This window comes from Amblyomma maculatum, chromosome 10 (genome assembly GCF_055883805.1).
Source record: "Amblyomma maculatum isolate TAMU_Amacu chromosome 10, ASM5588380v1, whole genome shotgun sequence".
Lineage (NCBI taxonomy): Eukaryota > Metazoa > Arthropoda > Arachnida > Ixodida > Ixodidae > Amblyomma > Amblyomma maculatum.
In genome coordinates this window covers 177,743,044-177,765,412 of record NC_139353.1, presented here as the reverse complement: position 1 = coordinate 177,765,412, position 22,369 = coordinate 177,743,044, and the positions used below count along the sequence as shown (strand labels likewise).

Sequence of the window (22,369 nt, the reverse complement as noted above, 5' to 3'; positions counted from 1 at the left end):
TCGCCACACCCTTGCTTATGGCTAGCAGCAGCAAAGGAGGTTGTTTTAGCCTCTTTCCATCTCCCTCTGTCATCTTGATTTCACAATGTCCAATTTCTCTATTGTGTGGGCCACCAAAAGTGTGCCCCCCGTGTGCGTGGTTACTTTTGGATGGCTGACCGCGCGGATCTTCGACTGTGGGCTGCAGCGATGGCTCTTTTGATTATGAATATGAGCCAAGCTCAGGTTCGAACTCTCAAGACGTATTGAGTAGTGTTTATTTCTTGTGTTATCCTCATTTATTTCATTTACAGTCAGGCTGATGTTAACATCTCCAGAACACCGAGATGAGTATATTCCGTTGACAATGCTGTTTGTATAGCAATCATAATCAAAAATAAATCGTTATGCTCATTCCCTAAAATAGAGCAGACACTGGGGGTGCGTCACGGCCAGAAACACCCAACAGCGAAAGGGTTAATGGCTCATACTGTCGGTCACGAGTCTGCCATATCCTTGCATCACACTATAGCTGATATGATGTCAAATCCAGTTAGGAACCAATTTTGAAAATTTAGTCAGTAGCAGTGTGGTCAAACTTATGACATCAGAACATTAACTGTTCAATACTCAGTAATTAATTAAAAAATTGCATCTGTACAGAAAATCAAACCTCCATCCCTAGGATCTCCAACCGAGCACTTTAACCAACGGCACCATGCCAAAGATAGTGAAACACACATCATAATTCTCCTTGTCTACCATAAGCATGATAGTAGCGATGACAATGATGACATGGGCAACGATAATGATGGTGCATTTAGTTGATAATGAGAGCGAACATGATGCCCAGTGTGGACCAGCAATGCTCAGGCTTTCACATTTCTGCAGTGTAGATTCCATAGTGCTCACGGAATTTTTGCCATAGAGGGTAATAGTCGGGACTCACCAATCATTTTGATGGGTAGCTTGAGAGCAGCAACCGCGGCGAAGGTGGCGACCACGCAGGCGGCGCCCGACATATCTGCCCGCATCTTGTCCATGTTGCTGGATGGCTTCAGGGAGATGCCGCCACTGTTGCCAGGGAGGGGACAGAGCAAGAGACATCACTTCAAGGCCCGCTATGTCTTGCATGGAGCTCAACTTCACAATCACAATTTAATTAAAGCGGCAATCGTATTAATGAACAAAATAAAAGCCTGACACAGAGCACCTCGTTACGGTAAAAGCTCCTCAATTCGAACTGCGCAGAGATGCCAGCACAATTCGAATTTATTAGGCGTGTGCAAATATTGAAGTCTTCGAAGACAAACTGAATATAAAATTTTCAGTGCATTCAGAAATATTTGAAAATTCCGAATACAAAACAAACAATGAACATATTCGATTCGTATCTAAAACTGCAAACAATTGCAAACCCTTAAAAATTATTCACACTCAAACTTTAATTTGAATTTATGAATAATATTTGAACTATATTGAAATTGACCAGGAAATATGGTCCCCCCATTTTACTTCTCTACATGACCCCCCTCCTCCTTCTTTCCCAAATGGCACCAATCAACCCATTCTGTTACAAGGCCTCGTCGTAGTGAAAAAACACCGATTCACACTCAAAACTGAATGGTGGGTCGTGCTTAGCGCATCCCAGCATATGAGGTGGAACAAGACTGTACCGCAACTGCTGCATTTTGACCAAATGATCACGGAACCCTCCAAGACGCTCAAATTTACACTAACAAGTCACAAAGGTTGCGTGACTGCTTAAATAAAAAATCTCGCCAGGACAGTCTTGTTCCCCGATTTCACAGCCTTCCCAACCCGAGATAGAAACCGTTCACCTGGAGCAACGAGCACACTTTTTAGCAATACCCTATTTCAACAACGAACTGGCATGACATTCACACACAGTTCCAATACAGTAAAACCCCGTTCATACGTTTTTCACCGGTCCGAGTAAAAAAAAGTAACAGCCGGGAAAACGCAACAGTGAGGAAGGCTCCGAAAAGGAACGAGAACGGTGCAGCTTTCACTTCAAACAATTGATTTCCTCAAAGTAACGTTAGGACTTAAAAAAATCAAGAATAGTGGGCTGCCATTTCTTTCGCTCGCTAGAAAACACCAGGCGCTTCTCAATAGCCTGGAAAGCCGCATTGCTGTCCGCGTCGCTTTGAGGTGCGACATACCTACGGAGGAGGTCCAGAGCCGCGACCGCTTCTCCAAAGCTCGGATCTGACAAATCCTCCGAATCGTGTGGCTCGAGCTCGTCATCAAATCTGTGGCTTCACTAGCGACCGAGCTCGCAACAATATCACTGATACTCTGGCACTCCGATGTCACGACAGCAGCATCCACTGCGACGTAGTCGTCATATGCGAGTCCCGTGGCACCCAGCGCATCCATCGCCTCAGTGAGCTCTTGATCGCAAGAGGCTGCTTCCGACTCCCCAGGGAAATTCCCCTTCGCCGTCCGTGCAAAAGCCACACTGCGCGAAGCAGTGCTGTGCAGTTGATGCGGCCACTGTAGCCCACGCTGAAGCGACATAGTGCATAGCGTCAAGCACCGAAATGGTCGTAGGCTGCTGTCCACGATCAATACGCGCAAAACAGCGCTTCACAAACACACTTCCGATAGGAATGCTTCAGGTTCTACATGACGCCGGCATCCAGCGGCTGCAGATGGCTTGTAGTGTTTGGTGGGAAGAACACAAGCTTGACGTTCCGAAGAAACTGCGGGTCTCTTGGGTGGGCAGCACAATTGTCTAGAAAAAGGAGAACACTCCTGCACTGGGATCCCATCTTGTTGTCGAAGCAGCGAAGAAATTCTTCGAACAACAAACACGTCATCCACGCACGACTGTTACTTCTGTAGTGACATGGCAGCAGGTGAGTGTTCTTCAAGCACCGCAGGTTCCAATATTTGCTGATTACCCATGGCTTTAACTTATCGGAACCATCCATGTTGCAGCAAAGGAGCACCGTCAATCTCTCTTTGCTGTTTTTGACTCCGTGACACGCTTCTCCTTTCAGGCTAAGGGACTTCGACGGCTGCACCCGAAAAAAAAAAAGGCCCGTTTCGTCGGCGTTGTAGATATCACGAGGCACATAGCCCTCGATTAGTATAGCAGATAGTGTGGCCTTCCAATCGTCGACTGTTGCCGAGTTCACACTTGCTGATTCACCGCTTACTGTTTTGTGCGCGATGCCATGCCTCTTCCGGAAACGGTCGATCCAGCCATTCGACGCCGCAAAGTCCGTGATGCCCAGTCTGTTGGCGATGTCCACTGCCTTCTCGCGCAAAATGCTATCATCAAAGTTGACGCCGGCAGCGTGAGCTTGCTTGAACCAGGTCAGAAGAGCCTCGTCGAGGTTTCCATACTTGGCCCCACGAGCCTGCTTAGCTTTCGGGCCAAAAAGCGCTGCATTGCCTTCAATCTCGGCACGCTTTAAGACGATGCTGTTAAGCATCGATGGTGGCAGACCAAGGTCTTTGGCAATATCAATTCTTTTCCGCGCTGGCTGCCTGTCGAGTGCGTCCAGCTTTTCCTGGAGGGAAAGCACCTTCTGCTTGCGCGACGCCATCGAAGAACGTCAGATCACGATAGTCGGATACAAAGGACAAGGGTTAGTTCGACTGGTTCACGATTGGCTTTTTCGTGGAATGGTTCGACGGATGGATGGATGGATGAAGCTGAACCCTTTGAATCGGGCGGTGGCGGTGCACGCCACTTAGCCGACATTACGAGGCAGATGGCCATCTAGTGGTGGCTTCTCCAACTCGCGTGCGGCTTCTTGAAGTTAGTTCCATAGCCAAGCCTAGCCAAGACTCTTCGAAAGTCAAAATGGTGGTCGGCGTGCGTTGCCTCAGGCGGGTTTGCAGTGACCAGTTGCGACGTATCATGCGGGAACGTTTTCACAGCTACAACGTAACAATGAGGATCCCAATACATTGGATCCTACGGGAACAAAGCCGGGATTGGATGAAAGCGACGTAACAGCCGGGAAAACGCAGAAGTGAGGAACGTAACAACGGGGTTCTACTGTATTCCCTTAAGGGGGGACACGGCTCTTTGGCATCGAAAATCGGCCTGAAAATCGGATTTTCAATTTTTTCATTTTCGTATTCCTCGCACTATTCCGCATCTGCACGCAAATTTTCATCCTTATACCCCGCGTATTTATGAAGTTATAGCGATTAAAAAATGCAGTACCACACCCACTGCCCTTTAAATTGTGGACAAACGACACCCAATTTCGATTGCCCGGCGCATGAGAACTACGCGCTCCACCGCGGCGATTTTGGTCTCGTTCGAAAGCGCGCGTTTTCGGCTTATTTTTTCTTTCGGAAAGCAACCCTGTGCGCTCCGCCTTCCCCATAAAAAACAAACAAAAAGATAGCATGCAGCGCGCGCTACTATTGGCCGGTTAAGGCACGTGATCAAAATGGCGTCGTTTGGTTGGTTCCGGCAAGCTAGCCCTGAAATGCGGACTCCCAGTGACGCCATTTTGTCTTTCTGCCGACCACGCTAGTGCAACGCGAGAGTCATGCCAGGCGCGAAGAAGTACCGCTCTTTGCACAAGTTCGGGCGAAAGCAACCAAAGAAACGCGTTAAGAATGCGACTTCGTTGCATACTGTGCAAGAAGCAAGTGCCAGTGCCGCGGGATTGTGTGACGATCACGTTGCGGGCGGCGACGCTTCTCCGATTCCGCTGGACAACGGCGCCGTTCTTCGTGCCGACTGCAGTCGTGTACGTATTGATACCGCGCCTGTCACTAACAGTGACATAACTCAAGTGAGTGCCCGTGAGCAGGCTACGCTTGATAGACTGGTATCGACGCCGGCGACGGCACGAAAGACCGCGCTGTTCGCCGATGCAAGTGGTGCGTCCGCAGAGTCAGATGCGGACGGAACAGCCTCCTATGCGGTAATTGACCTCAGCATTGTGAATATCCTTCTGGATGCCGTGCGGTGCAAAACGTGTCGTGGATGCGTGCGTTTAATTACCAGCGACCGGAGCTATGGCCTCGCCGTAAAACTGATCGTGCTGTGCGACAACTGCGGTGAGATTGCGGCCGAGTGGAACTCGCGGAGGGTTGACGGCGAGAAAAGGTGCAATCCTTTTGAGCTGAATATTCTGGCTAGTCGAGCAATGCTGCCGACCGGTAACGGCCAGACAGCAATGAACGATATCTTTTCGGCGATGGGGTTGTCGCGGCGCGGGATGCACAACAAGACATTTCAACGGCATCTGAAGAACACACTGCAACCCGCTGCTACCCGAGCCGCCACGACCGCTATGGCACAAGCCGCGCAGGCAGTGGCGAAGGTCTACGATGACTTGTGTTTTGGGCATAGGGGGAACATTGCCGTGTGCTACGACGGCACATGGATGACGCGCGGACACTCATCACATATAGGCGTCGGTGCCGTGGTGGAACTCTTCACTGGTTACGTGCTTGATTATGTGGTGTTGTCAAACTTTTGTCTGGGCTGCGAAATTGGTCCCAAGCCAAACACTGACGGCTACGAACTTTGGAAATCACGCCACCAGTGCCAAAAAAACACCAACTCCAAGGCTGGTCAAATGGAAGTAGAGGCTGGCAAAATTCTGTTTGAAAGATCTCTGCAGCGCCACAACATGCGCTACACAACCATGCTATGCGATGGGGACAGTCGCACGTTCAGTGATCTTAAAGATGCTGCAATCTATGGCTACATTGAAATAGTCAAAGAGGACTGCATAAATCACGTGCACAAGCGTATGGGAGCAGCTTTGCGCAACCTCTTGCAGAGACACAAGGGTGCAGGGAAGCAAAGTCTTGGCGGCAGAGGAAGGCTGACAGCTGATCTAGTTGACAAGCTGGCAATATATTATGGCCGAGCGCTTCGATCAAATGTAGGTGATGTGGATGCCATGCAGCGAGCTGTGATGGCGACATATTACCACATCACATCTACTGATGACTGCCCCAAACACAGTTTGTGTCCTACCGGTGAGAAGTCATGGTGCCGCCACAACGCTGCAAAGGCAAAAGAGGAGCCTGCACTAAAGCACAATTACAGTCTGCCAAGAGATGTGGCTGATGCTCTTTTGCCTGTTTATAGTCGTTTATCAGAGAAGAGCCTGCTGCAGAGGTGCATTCGGGGGAAGACCCAGAACTCGAACGAAAGCTTCCACTCGGTCATCTGGACCTTGATCCACAAAGAGCGGCACTCATCACTGTTTGCTGTGGAAGCAGCCACAGCAGAAGCTGTGCTGCGCTTCAATGCCGGCTGCAAGCATACAACAGCAGCAATTCTGCAAGAATGCAGTACAAATGTGACAGCAGCTGGGTCCAGGAGAGCTGAAGAAAAGGACTTGCACCGTAGCGTACGTTCTGCAAAGAAGCGGGCGGCTTCGCTTGGCGTTGCTAAAACAGAAAAAAGAAAACACCGCGACAGCATGCACCCCGACTATGCTCCTGGTGCATTTTAATAGCATGAGGTCTTTGGGGTTGCCCTTCCTGATTAAATGCTGTGAGGCTTGAGTGCTTCCGACAATCCCCCAATTTTGGTAGTGTTGCATTTTTTAAAGATCAATATCTCTGGTCCTGTTCTTGCTATTGCTTTAAAAATTTTTTTTTCTAGAAAGGGAATCCTGCGAGTCTCATGAAACCAAGGTAAATGCAATGACGACAAAAGAAAATTTGCTGAGAAGGTTATGTTGTCTTCGGTACCCAAATGGAATTTTCCTTTCAAGCGTTTCCTATTGCGTAACTTTGGCTCAAATTGGCATAGACCATTAATTTTCGCTTCAGATCACTTTCCACCTGTTTCTGATCTTGTTGACATATCAATCATTGACATAATTTACACCTACATGCTGTGAAGTGTTTTTCCTCGTTTTCTCAAAACTGCAATTTTGAGGGTGCTGCAATTTTGGAGGAGAGATATCTCTTAGTCTATTTGTGCTATAGCTCTCATTCTTGTCTTGTTAGAAAGAGAAAACCTTCGACAGTGCCGTAGGACAAAAATATGTACAGTTATTATGCGGCAACATTTACCGAATTAATTATCAATCTTAGGTGCCAACCTGGGCTTCTATTCATAAAAGTTTGACTTATTGTAACTTTGGTTCAAATTCTTCTACCACGTTAATTCATGACTAGCGGCACTCTATGATCCTTCTAGATCACTCTGGCAGGGCTATTCTCCTCATGCCATAAAGTGTTTAGTAATTAACTCACCTCCAAACGAAGAACATGAATTAGGGATTATTTTGAAAGCTATTTCATCTACAAGAAAACTAATCAGATATTTGAAATCAGCATGCAAAAGTACATTAATGGTGCAAGTTTCAGTCAGATCCACCCATAAATAAGGAAAAAAGTTTTAAGAGGGGTGTCCCCCCTTAAACCATCTCAGAACAGTAATTACACCTGAGAGATGACAATTCTAAACCACTACACAGAGTGGAGAAACACTGCTTGGGATCAACACGAGATGTCCGCCACAGACGACGACATGTAGTGTGATGTAGAGGGCACTGGAAAGATGAGACCAAGTCGCAGAGGAACAGTTGGTAAAACCTCCAATTCTTTTGTTTTGCGCACGTCGCAGTTCCGTCCCCGAATGCGGTTTCACAATGCAGCCGACACTGCGACAGTTCATCATTGACAGTATACCTTGGCCGTGGTTGCGTCATCCATTACTCCATTTCTCAATAATTACTAATAAAAAAGAAAGAAACACAGCAAGACACTGAACCCTTCAAGATCACAAACAAGCAACAGTTCAGTAGAGATCTCAAGAGTTCACACCGCTAGTTTGCGTTGCTGTCACCGTGCTGCCTAGTGCCACTGATGAGATCTTTTACCCCCTCTACATATCCTCTTGGCCGCATGTTCAGAGAGATCAGGCAGAGTGACAAGTAGCGCAAATTATTGGCGACGCAACAGATGCACGTTTGCATTAATGGGCTGATTTATGCATTAACTTCAATGGAGCGCGAACAGAACAATTTGTACAGTTCGAAATATATTCAGAAATTCAAATGAATGAACTCGGAATTAACAAGCTTTCAAATGCAATATGAATTTGACAGGGTCACAAAATATTTCACAAGCACATAATTTTCAGCGTGAAAAGATGCACGGGAAAAATTTGTCATGGAGTGAAGTTTCGGAAATGCGTTTACCTAATTATTTATAGCCCGAAAGGTATCCTCGAAGCTAGAATATCAGACTGGCATGAGCAAGGCACGCAGTTCCTTCGGATAACATCAAGATTTTTGGACTTGAACATCTTTTTCTGGAGCCGAGTATCAGCAGTAAAATTTCAATTGCTTTATATTACCCCAGACATGAGGACGAGTAGCACAACAATGGGACTTAAATTAACATCTGAAGTTCTGAACCCTCTTGAAAGCTGGAATATGGTGCTTTCTCCCCTCCAATTTGGCTGCTGGCAATACACTGCTGTGCACCGCACGACACATAAACATTTTTTATTCCACTCATTGGGCATCATCTTATTCCTCGCAGTCTTAGGTGGCTGGGGCTCTTCCTTGCTGTCTTCGCTGAACAAGCCACTTAGCTAGGCTGCGTAATCATCATAACTAACTTTCATCTGGGTCTGAATTCATCAACAGTTCCTGAATTCTTTTCTCTGTTAAAGCGCGAACGCATTCAGCACGCTGACTTGCGATGGCTGCACTGCTGAGATGACAACAAAATGACGCGATGATGATGACAATGATGTTGCAGATCTAGATACGTAAAACTAAGCGTTCTATGTGTTTATGTGGCCTCCCCATAGATGGCGCAACATACCTGCAATATTTAGTTCACACGAGAAGTAACAACAGTGGCAGGGTGTGTGTGTGTGTGTGTGTGTGTGTGTGTGTGTGTGTGTGGGATCTCATAAGTTGTCTTGATAATAGCAGCGAAAAGGTCGACCTAAGAGGTTTTAAATCTCGTGCAAGAACTAGAGCGCTCGGATATAAAAGCCCAAACATTCAGCAGCTGAAAACGCATCAGAATTACGTTCTCCCATCCGGGCTGGTACAACAACAAGAATGCCGCAACAGAATGTGTGTAGGCGTGCACTGTCGACCATAGTATCAGTAATGAGTAGGCAATGCACGGTTGTGCATAGGCTGAACTAACGTCCTAAAGCCATGCTACTCTCCCCACTGCTTGCTTTTCAGCCGCTCATGGGTTAGCAATTTAAACGTTGTTGCCTGCAAAATCCAAAGACTGCTGCAGGTCAGTACTGGCCAGGTCAATGGCATCTGCAGTGTTATCACGAGAGTTATTGGAACACCCTGAATTCTACAGTTTTGTACATAACAGTTCTATCCACCATAACTGCACCAACAAGATCTAACTGCAGTTTACCAGCTCACTGCTTGCTATAGCAAAGGTGAAAAATCCCCAAACAGTGTTGGGGAGAAAAATCCTGAACTGTGTGGGAAGCCCCTTATGCAACTGACCAGAGTCCTTTACAATGGTGGTGGTGTCCTAAAGCTTTCAAAACTGACATAACGAAGGTGTGTACAGCAACATGTAAAAATAATGGCTATGCGAGGCTATGCGACAGCTTTAGCCAATCTGTCAGCTTTCTCAGCGTGTATACTGGAATGGAAAGGTGGCACCCCTCCTACGGCGCAAAGTGGCAGCAAGGTAGTTCTCCTCACCTGTCGAAGGTGACCCCCTTGCCGACAAAGACCAGAGGGCCACCCGGGAGGTGACCGGGGCCCTCGTAGTGCATCTCCAGCAGCACGGGCGGCTCGTCTGACCCCCTGGTGACACTCAGGAAGGAACCCATCTTATGTTCCTCAATCCACTTGCGGTCCCTGTACCACACACACGGAGTAGAAGTCAAAGGGCATGCTCATGCAAATACTTACTGAGACAAAGCGGAATGCATCTGCACCTATCGTAAATTTTTTACTAGCGATTTCATGGAGTGCTTTTCAGGAGATGCCGACAACAATGCCTCTCCATTTTTGTTTGTAGCCGGACTGCTCAGCTCTTAGTGGCTACGTTGATTGCAGATGCCTTAAAACAAACTTTCAGCCCACTTGTTTTCATTTCATTTTGCCTTACAAACTCTCCAGGAGGGGGCACTACCACTCGCCATCAATACTATTTTCCTAACAGCCAACCACAACTTCCTCACTGAGCCAACCTCTGCACCCAAATGCCTTCAGTGCACCATGCTGGTCACATTACAGTGCAATCCACTTATAACGATACCAGATATAATGATATATTGCTTATAACGATCAAATTCTTGGGATCTCTCAGTCTTCTCATTGACCCTATGTAAAATTAAACCATATACAACAACCAATCATCGGCGGCACATTGGATACAATGATAGCTTCCTGGTCACCAACAAGATGTTTCCCACGAAAATTTGCCTAATATCTGATAAAAATATAAGGCAACAAAAGAGATAACTAAAGAGAAGAAACTAAGAAGAGAATGACGTGAAAACTCAACATAAATGCCCAAAACGGAGCGGTGTGGGAGAAATCCACGAGGGGCATTGCGTGTGGTCAGGAAATAAGCATTATCATCATCTCAAGCACTGCTTATCACCTAGGAAAGGGCGCGGCCCTATCGCCATCATCTGAACGATGTGTGTCTAGAATCGAGTTGATCAAGACGACGGCGTGTAGAGTGCAAGATTAAAATAGCAGATTCATCAAGATTTCCGGCAGGGTTTCAAGGCTGGCAGCCTGGGCACTCTATGACTTTAACGATCATCAAGCACAGGGATGTCCTGCAATTTATCCGGTTGCTGATCGGCGTCGTGCAAACAAAAAAGGATTGCCGCCGGCATATGTACTGCCGGTAGCAATGCTCACAATGATTGCCAAGCTTCAGCTGCCACTCAAGCGAGAGCAAATTTCCGACATTTTTAAGCATGGTGGTAATTTTACTGCTAGTCATGTACTCTGTAATAAGTGTTCAGTGCTCTTTACAATGATTCGCGCTGTTCAACCCAATTCACTCATTACTAAAGGCAAGCCTATGTGCATGGCAAAATACATGGGTGTGTTCTACATTTCTTTCCTTTTTTATTGCCGATCCAGACAGTAAAGACAACCGGCTATAACAATTGGATTTTCTGGTTTTTCTCAATGCCATTATAAGTGAACTGCACTGCGTAACACTGCACAACACACTGCAGTAGTGTACAGGCAGCATGTGTTGCAGTGAAAGGTGCAATGACCCACCTAGCTATGACCTTAACGCCCCTCTTCTCAAGGACGTCGGTAGCCTCCTGGGCGAAGCGGGTCGGGGTCATCAGGTTGGCCGGTGTTTCAGCCAGGCGTCTGGCCAGGTTCTGGGCCACCGACTTCTCCACTCCCCGAGCCCACCTGGCACAAGCAGAGGACAGACAGAAGGGCAGAGGCACAACATGTCAATAACATGTTGACAACATTGATAAGACATTATAAAAGCATTTGGTCGGTTATTTTTTTTTTACTGTTTTTGCAAGCAGTGGAATTTAAATGTGCAATAAGGCGGACACACTTCACGATGAACTTAAACGGACCAGAAAAACTTTTTGTCCTGCCTGAAGTTTGTTTCAAAGATAACAAAGCCACATCTCTGTCATTGGACAAAGCCATAAAAAGTTGTTCGTGAGTGTATATAGGCCCACAGTGTTTTGAATTTCTGGGACAAAGCAGTTGCCATGATCACTAAGTGTAAGTTTATGTACCATGACAGCCATTAGAGTGGAAACTGAAATGGATGCTACTCTACACTAAAAGGATAAAATTACTGTCATGTGGATGACATTTATACTAGTTTTCATAACACCGCGTTTTTTTTTTATGCCTGAACGTATCATGGTCCCAGCTCATGATTTACGGCGTTGAAATACGAGAGACGTTCTGAAAGTAAGTTTTGTCATTTATTTTTGCACGGAAACTTTATTGCTCCCAAAAATGCACCACAGAATCTTGAAATGTGCACCTTGCACTATTTTTCGAGATACCTATTGCCGACATTCAGACATTTGTCATAGTATGCAATGAGTTTGCAGAAGCCACTCTGGTAAAAGTTGGTGCCCTGAAATGATACACCAAAGTTGCACACAGCAAGGCTCACATAAGATCAGATTCATCGCTTCAGACAGGAAACAATGGATCAGTTGGTCTGAGCAGACTGTACAACAATTCCGTGCGTCACAGGGCACCGACTTCTACCAGAGTGGATTCTTCAAACCCATTGTACGCTATGACGAACGTCTCAATGTCAGTGGGGACAATGTCGAAAAATAGCGCGAGGTATAAATTTCATGATGCTACGGTGTACAGTCGAACCCCGCAATAACGAAACCGCCGGGGAAGGAAAACCTTTTCGCTGTCGCGAGAATTTCGCTGTCGCGAAAATGGACAAATAAGCACACCCATTACCTTCCAGAACCAAGATTTAATTAAAAAAGTCGCTTATGTTGCTCTGCTTGACATTGCTGTGCAGGAGCTTGACGACTCTGGCTTCGCAGCTTGATAAGCTATGCATAGCTTCGTCGTCGTCGTGGTCGCCGAGAAAAGTCCGGATCACATCGAATGCATCAAGCACATCACGCGAGCTTACTTGCTTACCTTGTGCTTGGTTTTCGCTATCTTCGTCGTCACTCGCCTCATTTCCTTTGCGCACACTGTCGATAATAGCATCGTCGCTGAATTCCTCGTGCACGATCAAGTCGGCATCCGCACACAAAAAGTCCTCCAGTTCAACAGCCTCTGGCACCATTGTATCTACACTGCGAAGCGCGTTCCATGCTTCGGTTAGTGGCTGCAGATCGTCACCGCTTGCAGCTTCCGGTTCTGCCAAGGCGTGCTGACCAGCTGCGAAACCGGCGTGCCTGAAGCAGTTCTGGACAAGCGTGGCCGAAGTAGCAATCCACGCGCCGGCAAGCATCTCCAGCGCCATGAAGAGGTCAATTTCTGTCGGTCGCTTCATTTCGATGTTTAGCAACATCCGCTGTATGAGCCTTCTTCGGTACGCAGACTTCACACTTTTCATAACCCCCTGATCAAGAGGCTGGATAACGGATGTGCAGTTCGCGGGGAAAAAAATCAAGCGGATGCTCGTCAGGGCAACGTCTTCAATGTGGTGCGCACTGCAGTTGTCCAAAAAAAGGCAGACAGATCTGCCCTGCTTTCGCATGTCCGTATCAAAGGCTTCCAGCCAGCTTGTGAATATTGCGCGCGTCATCCACGCTTTTTGGTTTGCAGTGTACTGGACCGGAAGCTTTCGGTTACGTTTAAAACACCGTGGAGTCTTGCTCCGGCCGATCACGAGGAGCGGACGCTTGTCAGATCCATCCATGTTTAAGCATAAAAGAATGGTGACCCGCTTTTTGCTCAGCTTGCCGCCATGGCATTTTTTTCCTTTCAGGTCTAGCGTTTTTGAAGGCAACATTTCATAGAAGAAGCCCGTTTCGTCCGCATTATAAATTTTGGAGGGCTCGTACTCATCCATTATGCCTTCGTAACTTTTCTCCATCCAGGAAGATGCTGCTTCAGCGTCTACGCTCGCACACTCCCCCGACAACACTTTAGCGACGATGCAGTGCCGCGCTTGAAATCGACTTAGCCATCCGGCACTCGCCTTAAAGTTGTCGTGCCCCAGAATGCACGCGTAGTCAATCGCCTTTTGCTGCAGGAGGCTTCCGGACAAAGGCACCTTGTTCGCTCTCTTGTCCAGGAACCACTGAAATACGGCTTTGTCCACGTCTTCGTAGCCCGGCGCTGCCAAAGTCTTGTTCTGAGCGCGCGCGCCGTTCTGGAGTGCCGCCATGATGCCATTCCTTGATTTCAGAATCGTAGAAAGCGAGCTGCACGGGATACCGAACTCCTTCACAATATCAGTCTTCTTCCTGCCTTTTTCAGCTTCGGCGATAATTGCAGCCTTTTCCTGCAGCGTCAAAAACTTGCGCTTCTTTACAGGAGGCGGCATGTTTCTGACAGTAAAAAAAAACAACAAAAAACACTGTACACAGGCAAGTCGCGAGCGGCACAAGGCGGATGGCGAGATCGGCGAGATAGCATGGTCGCGTGGTCGGCGCACTAGCGAAAAGAAAAAAAAAGGAGGTTCCTTGCTCTTCCCCGGTTGGCCGGCGGTGTAGTCACGTGGCGTGAAACGTCACATACATGCGTAGTGGCCAACAGACAGGCTAGCAAAAAGCCGCTTTCAGCGGGCAAAAAAAAAAAAAAAAATGCTTTGCTATCATCATCATTACCTAACCAACCGAAAGTAAACAAAAATGGCTGCGCCGGAGCTTGTTGGCAGGTGAAATGAACGGGCTCGACTTGTCGAATGAGTGTGCTGCTGCAGTTTCGCCCATTCTATGTTCCCGACTGGCTGATGTGCCGAAAAAATGTTGCAGATCACTACCTCAAACTTTCGTTAATGCGGGACTGCTTTTTAAAAACCCTTCGCTGTTGAGAGGGGACAAATGCATTGAACTCTATGGGAGCTCGCCGGGGGCGCCAGAATTTTTCGTTGTCGCGAGAATTTCGTTCTTGAGGGCTTTCGATATAGAGGGGTTCAACTGTATTTTTTTTGGCAATAAAGTTTGTGTGAAAACAAACCGCGAAACTTACCTTTGGAACGTCCCTTGTATAAAAATATGAAAGCGGGTACACGCAGTGACAAAACATTCTTGGGAAACTTTTTCTATGGTGTTTCTAAAAAAAGAAAGCTTTTGGGATCCACCACCTTAGACATTTTATCCAAAAAGATTAGATGCCTAAATTCTAGTGATCAGTCCCTTTAACACAAATTACATGAACACAGTGAAAAAAAACCACCCTTGCACTGAGAGGTCAATTGCAAATGAAAGATATACGCATTGTGTAAGAAGCATACTGTGCACTGAGGGTATGCAAGAGTCGCATTTTCCTATTCGAAAATAGCGCCGGTACTAGTTTTTCTAATTTCATCTCTTGTTCACTCTCTCTCATTCTGTCTTCCACAGCAAACATCGCTTTAAACTTCATTTTTGACACTTTGAGCACTTCAGTCTGAGGGTGAACCACATGTGTTAAGCAAACCACTATTTTCAAAATCCCCTGATGAGTAAAGAGGCTCAAAAACGTAGCTGCTGATGATAATGAGCGAAGATGAATAATTCACAACGACAAGCTATTTATTAATCATATTCTGCAATTTACAATAGTAAAGAGGCTGTAATTAGTGCTAATGACCATTTTAAACGTAAAAGCTTATTGAAAATTAAAAGCGCACTGATGCCAGCCTCACAGCACGTGAGCCACCCACCCCACAAACAGCCTCAATATGGCTGCGCATCCGCGTTTAGCAGCACAGCTCGCCAACTGCTTTTGCGCTGGACGCCGCTGCCGTGGTTATTGCTGCTTCTTGTTGCATACTACTGTCATGCTGCGTTTCCACATATTTTATTGAGAACCCACCGCACGTGCGTACTGAGTCTTCTATTGTGGCTGCTCAGTCATGCGCTGGCGTCAAAGAGAGCACAAAACAAAAAAAAAAACAAATCTGCATGAATAACCTATTTGCTGCGCACTAGCGTAAAATGAAAATGCACTGCAGAATGTACCATGCCATTTTCCCTGACTTGGCATAATTTTTACTGATTTCTTTGGCATTTAACTTATTTTTCCCAGTGCATAAGATTTCCCTGATAATTTCCGGTTTTCTTGGTTGCTAGACACCCTGGACGTCTTGTCGTCTGTGCACCGTGATAATGATACGTGCAAAGCTGCGTCATCGCAAAATAGCGCCCTCAAAGAAAGAAATTCAGCAGTCAAACAGAGAAGTCCTCCTATTTCAATATGGTACAACAGTCCAACTACAGTCAGAGTATGCCAGCACGCAAGGCACATGCAGTTGCATCCCTTTTCATTGCCGGGTGGCAATGAAAAGTGCAACCAACAGTTGACAACCAACCTGTCGCCAACCAAAATTCTAAACAACACTTGAGACCTGCCGCCTTTCAGGATAAGCCTGTTGCTTTCACTGAGACAATGACACACCCCCTAAAATGCTCATGCAGCCTTCCCCTTCTTCTGTGCGTCCCCTGGTGTCTTCATAACTGCGGCTGCATGGCCAGCCTGGTTTGTGGGCCATAAAAGAGCAGCAGTAAGTTGCAGCTGTGGTTTTGAAAACGTGCATCTACCAACCCGTAACCACCTACGCGGCACAAACCATCTGCCCAATATTAGTACTGTATCGGCAATGGACTGGTCCTACATAGAGCCGAACTTAGCCAGCACAGTACCAATATTGGGCCACTAGTTCATACTGCCTGGACCGAGATGGTTGTTCAACCGTACATCTGCTGCTTTTTCACTCTGGAGCTAAAGAGAGAGGGCACCAGCTTGCGAGTGACACACGAGCGGGATTGAGCTTTAGGAATGAGAACGAGAGAAAGGGAGTGCAACCATGTCAGAAAGGGAGGGCACCAGAACCAGGTGCAAGGGCACGCCTCTCTCCTACACTTCAAAGAGGAAAGAACCGCAGAAGAGACATGGGTAGCAGCCAGACCTGGTAAGGCAGTAGAGCAAAGCGCGTAGCTATCAGCTTATGCTGGTTGACGTGCTAAGCCACTAAAACTGGCTCTACAAACTTGTTTTAAATCTCTCTGGTCTGCCGATAGAGCTTCTCTAGTTGCCAGAAAAAATGTAAGTACAGTCGAACCTCGTTATAACGAACACAGATATAGCGAAATATCGGTTATAGCGAACCAAATACGAAATTTGGTTGGCCACGCTTTATTTTTACGACATTTATTCTTCTATAACGAAACCGAAAACGTCAGGTCCGCCGCGATATCGGTTGTAACGAAGAAATATTTGGTCTACTCGAGGCTCAAAACTCTAAATGTAGCATAAAAGAAGCAAAATAAATACTGAAAGTCAATTCTCAACAGCACTTTTCGTTTTTTTTTTTTAACGTTTGAAAAAGTTGGAAGTTCAGCCGTCTAGCACAAAAATGCGCATTTGGCTGGTCGCGCCACCTATGAACTGAGGGCAAAAACTGCAAGCTCGCGCGACGACAAAAGGCCGAAGGGTGGCGCCACTTGCCCAGCGGTGAAAGCAAGGGCAGCAACACTGGCAACCACGGCAACTGCGAGACGGTGACGGCGGTGGCGAGCCCGCGTGACTCCACCCCACTCTTTCCTCGTGCAGCGGCCGAAATGGCAACGAAGAGGAAGGCGATCTCGCTCGAGACGAAGCTGCAGATATTGAGAGCTGTGGATAGCGGCCGCAAGAAAAAGGATATTGCATCGGAATTCAACGTTCCACCAAGTACGTTGTCCACCATTTTGGCCGCAAGAAAGAAAATTGAGGGCAACACCGAGGACGCCATCAAAGCTGACCGCAAAAGAGTTAGGCCTTGCCTTTACCCGGATGTGGAAGCGGCTTTGTTTTCGTGGTTTAAGGATGTAAGGGCGCGAAACTTGCCGGTCTCAGGATCACTCCTTCAAGCGAAGGCCAATAGCCTGGCCTGCGTACTGGGACATGATGATTTTCGTGCAAGTAGCGGTTGGCTACAACGCTTCAAAGATAGGCACGAGATCGCATGCCACACTTTGTCTGGCGAAGGTTCTGCTGTTGACGCGGAGTCGTGTGATAAGTGGCTGGAGAACTTTCGACCTTTGCTCCAGGAATACGACGAGCGCAACGTATATAACGTGGACGAAACCGGCGTGTTCTTCAAGTTGTTGCCAGAGCGGTCGCTGGCAGTCAAGAATGAAACCTGCCATGGAGGCAAAAAGAATAAAGACCGGGTGACGGTTGTCGTTGCCGTGAACATGGACGGCTCAGACAAAAGACGGCTCACTGTCATCGGCAAGTCTGCACGTCCGAGGTGCCTGAAAGACGTCCGGAATTTGCAAGTTGAATATGTTTCTAACAAGAAAGCATGGATGACAGCCAAATTTTTCGAAGACTGGCTCAGAGCTTTCGACGAGGACATGGAGAGGCAGCAGAGGAAGGTCCTTTTGCTATTGGACAACTGTTCAGCACACAAAGTCTCTGTCGTGCTGAAGGCAGTTCGCTTGGTGTTTCTGCCACCAAACGCAACTTCAGCTTTGCAGCCGTTGGACAAGGGCATCATCCGTTCACTCAAGTGCAATTACCGGAAGCGTTTGGTGATGCGGCTGGTCTTCGATATTGATCAACGCAAGTCAACAACCATAAACATCAAGACGACGCTCGAAATGTTGTATGGATCATGGAATGAGGTGACGCAGTCCACAATAAGGAACTGTTTCGCGAATGCCGGTTTTGTTTTGCCTACCGTCGAAGACGAAGTTCAGCCCGAAAACCTGGTAGAGGTGGAACGAACTTGGGATCGACTGGCACTCCCAGGCATCGCATTTGAAGATTTTGTTTCGGCCGACGAGAACTTGGCCGTGGCGCCGGAGCTGACGGATCAGGAAATTGTGGATCGTGTCGTGTTGCCTGAGGATAACAGCAGCAGCGATAGCGAAAGTGACGAAGGCGAACGGGATGAGCCACCGATAAACAGTGCGGACGCCACAGACATGGCCAGGAGGCTGAGAGGCTATTTGGAAAAGCTCCCTATGGCCAAAACTGCTGAAATGGAAAAGGCCCTCACGTGCGTGGACGTCGTGGAAAACTTCATTCTGCGGAATGCTGTGAAAAGCCACCAGACGAAGATAACATCATTCTTCAAATAAATGAACGCAGATCTGTTTTGCCAAACGAACTTTGTCATGTTGTATTTCGACTCCCATATTCCGGTCTGTTTTGTTTGAAATGCCACAAGGACACAGGTAAGGATTACTTCGTTTATAGTGGGTTCGAAGCCAAGAATAATGCATTTCAGTATATCTTGAATATTCGCGCAAGCCAAATTGTGGCTTTGCAGCCGATATTTATGTCTACTGTTACAACGAATATCGTATATAACGAACTAATTTACGGTTCCGATGCTACTTCGTTATAATGAGGTTCGACTGTATAGCCAAACAGAGCCATGAAATAAATCCTCCGTGCCCCATCAAATGGTCTAGTTTTTTTTCATGCCATGACAAAAAAAGTTGAGGAGATAGTTAAGCTGTGCCTTAACTATCCTTAACTATTTAAGGGTAAAACACGAGAGCATTAATGGGTTCCGTCTGTGGACCCCCTTGCAGATCTTCATTGGTGTACATGATTTTGCAACTTGCTTAATCACCAATCTCTTAATTTGTGCTCTTTGATTTGCAGAGCCCCGTCATGGTAACTCAGAGGTTAGAACACACGACTACTGCGTCCAAGGATGCAGGCCTGAATCCCGGCTGCGGCAGCTGCTTTACGGTGGAGGCAAAAAGCAAGGTGCCTGTGTGCTGTGCGGTGTCAATGCACGCTAAAGAACCCCAGGTAGTTGAAATTACTCCGGAGCCCTCCACTACGGTGTCTCTTATAGCCTGAGTCGCTTTGTCACTTTAGGCCCCACAAACCAAACCAAACCATTATCTTGCAGATATCTGTTAGCATACACTCATAAGCTACCAAGTTGTGTGATAGACACCCCAACATAAATATCCATATAAAAAACGCTTTCACCAAGCTGTACGGACATGCGTGGGCTATGTAATGAATTTTATTCATGCTTACAAGTCAAATTTCCTCATGACGTCACACAAGTGCACAGCCATGCGTGCTGCCTGGGCCAGGCTCATAATTTTTCCCTCACATCACTGACAGTGCCGAATTTTCAGCACAGCGGGGCCTTTGACACTATCGTGTTAAAATACTAACGGGATAAGAGCTTTTCTCGCAATGATTCCCACAGACTAACGCAATGCTTACAAGTGATAACGAGATGCTTATGTATGTATGTATGTATGTATAACTTTATTAGGGAGCCGGCAAACGACGGGTTAACGCGTCGTGACGCTGGCCAAGCGTCTACCCGGGGTTAAGCCCTACTCTGCACTACCTCATTTGACCCGTTTGTGGTGGGTGTGAGGCTTGTGCTTTTCGAGCGCACCCCGAGCCTGCTGGACGGCCCATAGTTGCATGTCCTTGTCTGTATTCTGCACAGCATCTTGAAGTTCCGGCGGGTATGTCCTGGATGCAGCTTCTGTCGGGAACCTGGCACAGTCCCACATGATGTGCCATTGGTCCGCCGGACCCACTTGACATACACTGCACATATCACTCGTGTAGATGTCTGGGTGGAGGACGTGTAGCATTGCCGGGGCTAGGAGTGACCCGGTTTGCATTTGCCTTAGGATGACCGCCTCCTCCCGACTAAGTGCCGGGTGAGGCGGCGGCATTGTCCGTCGAGCTAGGCGGTAAAATTTTGTCACTTCCTCGTAACTGGTCATTCTGTCTTTTGTTTCGAACCACCATTCGGAACGGTCCTTCTCGGGGGCGCGGAAGGTAAGCGCTCGCGCCGCCGAATGGGCCGTCTCGTTGTGATTCGGTGAGGATGCACAATCTCCCGCGTGCGCCGGGAACCACTTGATGCGGATAGTGTTGCCGCGGTCTTGAAGCTGGAGCTTACTGATGATGGCGGCCGCCGGCGCGCACACTCGCCCCTTGGCAAAGTTGCGCACAGCGTTCCTCGAGTCGCTGAGCACGGTGCGACACTCGGCCTCCGAGATCGCCAGAGCGATGGCAACCTCCTCGGCGTCTGTGGCGTCCGTGCACCGCACGCTCGCTGCCGTTGTTTTGATGCCGGTAGCCGCCGCGACGGCCACTGCCACGAATCCTTCTCGCTTGTATTCCGCAGCGTCCACGAACCGGGCGTGCGGGTCCTGGGCGTGTTGCTCGACGAGGACTTTGGCCCGCGCCTGCCGCCGTTCTTGGTTGTACTCGGGGTGCATGTTTTTCGGGATGGGGTCCACGTGGATGTGGGCCCACGCCTCATCGCTGATATCGCACGATTGCCGACTGGGAGCTCGGGGATTGTAACCCAGGGACGTCAGTATGCTGCGGCCTGTCTTGGTGGTAGAGAGGCGCTCCATTTGCGCCGTGAGCTGCGCCTCGGCTATTTCTTCTAAGGTGTTATGGACGCCGAGCTGCAGGAGCCGAGCCGTACTCGTGGTCCCCATTAATCCCAGCGCCGTCTTGTAAACCCGTCTGATCAGCGTGTTTATCTTTGTCCGGTCAGCGGCCTGCCAGTTGAGGTAGGCCGCAACGTAGGCGATGTGACTGATCACGAACGACTGGACGAGGCGCAGAAGACTGTCTTCACGCATGCCTGCCCATCGTGTCGAGACTCGGTGTATGAGCCGGATAGCGTCCATTGCCTTGGTGGTGATCTTGTTGATGGTCTCGTCGTTGCGGCCGTTCTTGTTTAGTAGCAGGCCCAGGACCCTGATCTTGGGAACTTCGGGGATGCGCTGCCCCGATGCAGCCACGATCTTTATGTGATCGCACTCCCGAGGGGGAGCGCGTTTCCGTCCCCGTTGTAATGGTGTGAGGACGAACAGCTGGGATTTGGCGGGCGAGCACACTAGGCCTGTGCCGTTAAGGTGTTGCTCGATGGCAGTAACAGCCTCTTGGAGCTGCTGCTCAATGCTGGCGTCGGTGCCGCCTGCCGCCCACAGGGTAATGTCGTCGGCGTAGATCGTATGCCGGACGCCGGTCCCCTCTACTGCCCTCGCTACCCCGATCATGACAAGGTTGAAGAGCAACGGCGAGATGACTGAACCTTGCGGGGTACCCGTGCTTCCGAGCTTGTGTTCGGGGAACTTAAGGTCTCCGGCGTGCAGTTCCACCGTGCGGTTGGTCAAGAAGTCTTGGATGTAATTGTAGCTCGCTACCCCCATGTTGAGTCTCGATACTTGTGCTAATATGGCTGAGTGTTTGACTTTGTCGAATGCGCTTTGTAAATCAAGTCCCAGAATTACTTTGCTGTCTTGTGTCTTGTTGTCGATTATTTCTTGTTTAAGTTGTAGCATGGCATCTTGTGTGCTGAGTCTGCGCCTGAAGCCGATCATCGTATCCGGATATAGGTTTTCCTTTTCCAGGTACTCCTGCCATCGGTTGGAAAGCACGTGCTCAAGCACCTTGCCCACGCAGGACGTGAGCGAGATGGGACGCAAGTTGCCGATATCCGATGGCTTGCCCGGTTTCGGGATTAGGATTGTTCTTGCCGTTTTCCACTGTCGGGGGAGCTTGCCCTAACGCCAGCATTCGTTATAGTAGCGGGTTAGGGCCTCGATCGATGCATAGTCAAGGTTACGTAGCATCTTGTTGGTAATAAGATCGGGGCCGGCTGCTGAGCGGGCGTTGAGCTCGTGCAGCGCTGCCCGTACCTCTGACATGGTAATGTCTCGGTCGAGCCACGCGTTCGGCAGCCCCCCGTATGGCGGGTGGGTTTCCGTTGGCGTGTGTGGCAGATACTTGGCTTCCAGGGCCTTGATAACGGAGTC

General features: G+C 48.3%; 1 protein-coding gene across 2 annotated transcripts in view; it reads right to left on the bottom strand.

Annotated features, from left to right (window-relative positions):
* LOC146178008 (cytosol aminopeptidase-like) overlaps positions 1–22,369 on the bottom strand; it is a 70,509-nt gene that overhangs the window by 22,402 nt on the left and 25,738 nt on the right. For both annotated transcript variants that reach the window (XM_084580702.1, XM_084580703.1), the window contains exons 7-9: positions 11,208–11,351; positions 9,657–9,815; positions 929–1,053 (exon numbers count right to left, since the gene is read on the bottom strand). In XM_084580702.1, coding sequence (XP_084436828.1) covers positions 929–1,053; positions 9,657–9,815; positions 11,208–11,351 — 428 coding nt within the window. The remainder of the gene's footprint in view (positions 1–928; positions 1,054–9,656; positions 9,816–11,207; positions 11,352–22,369) is intronic.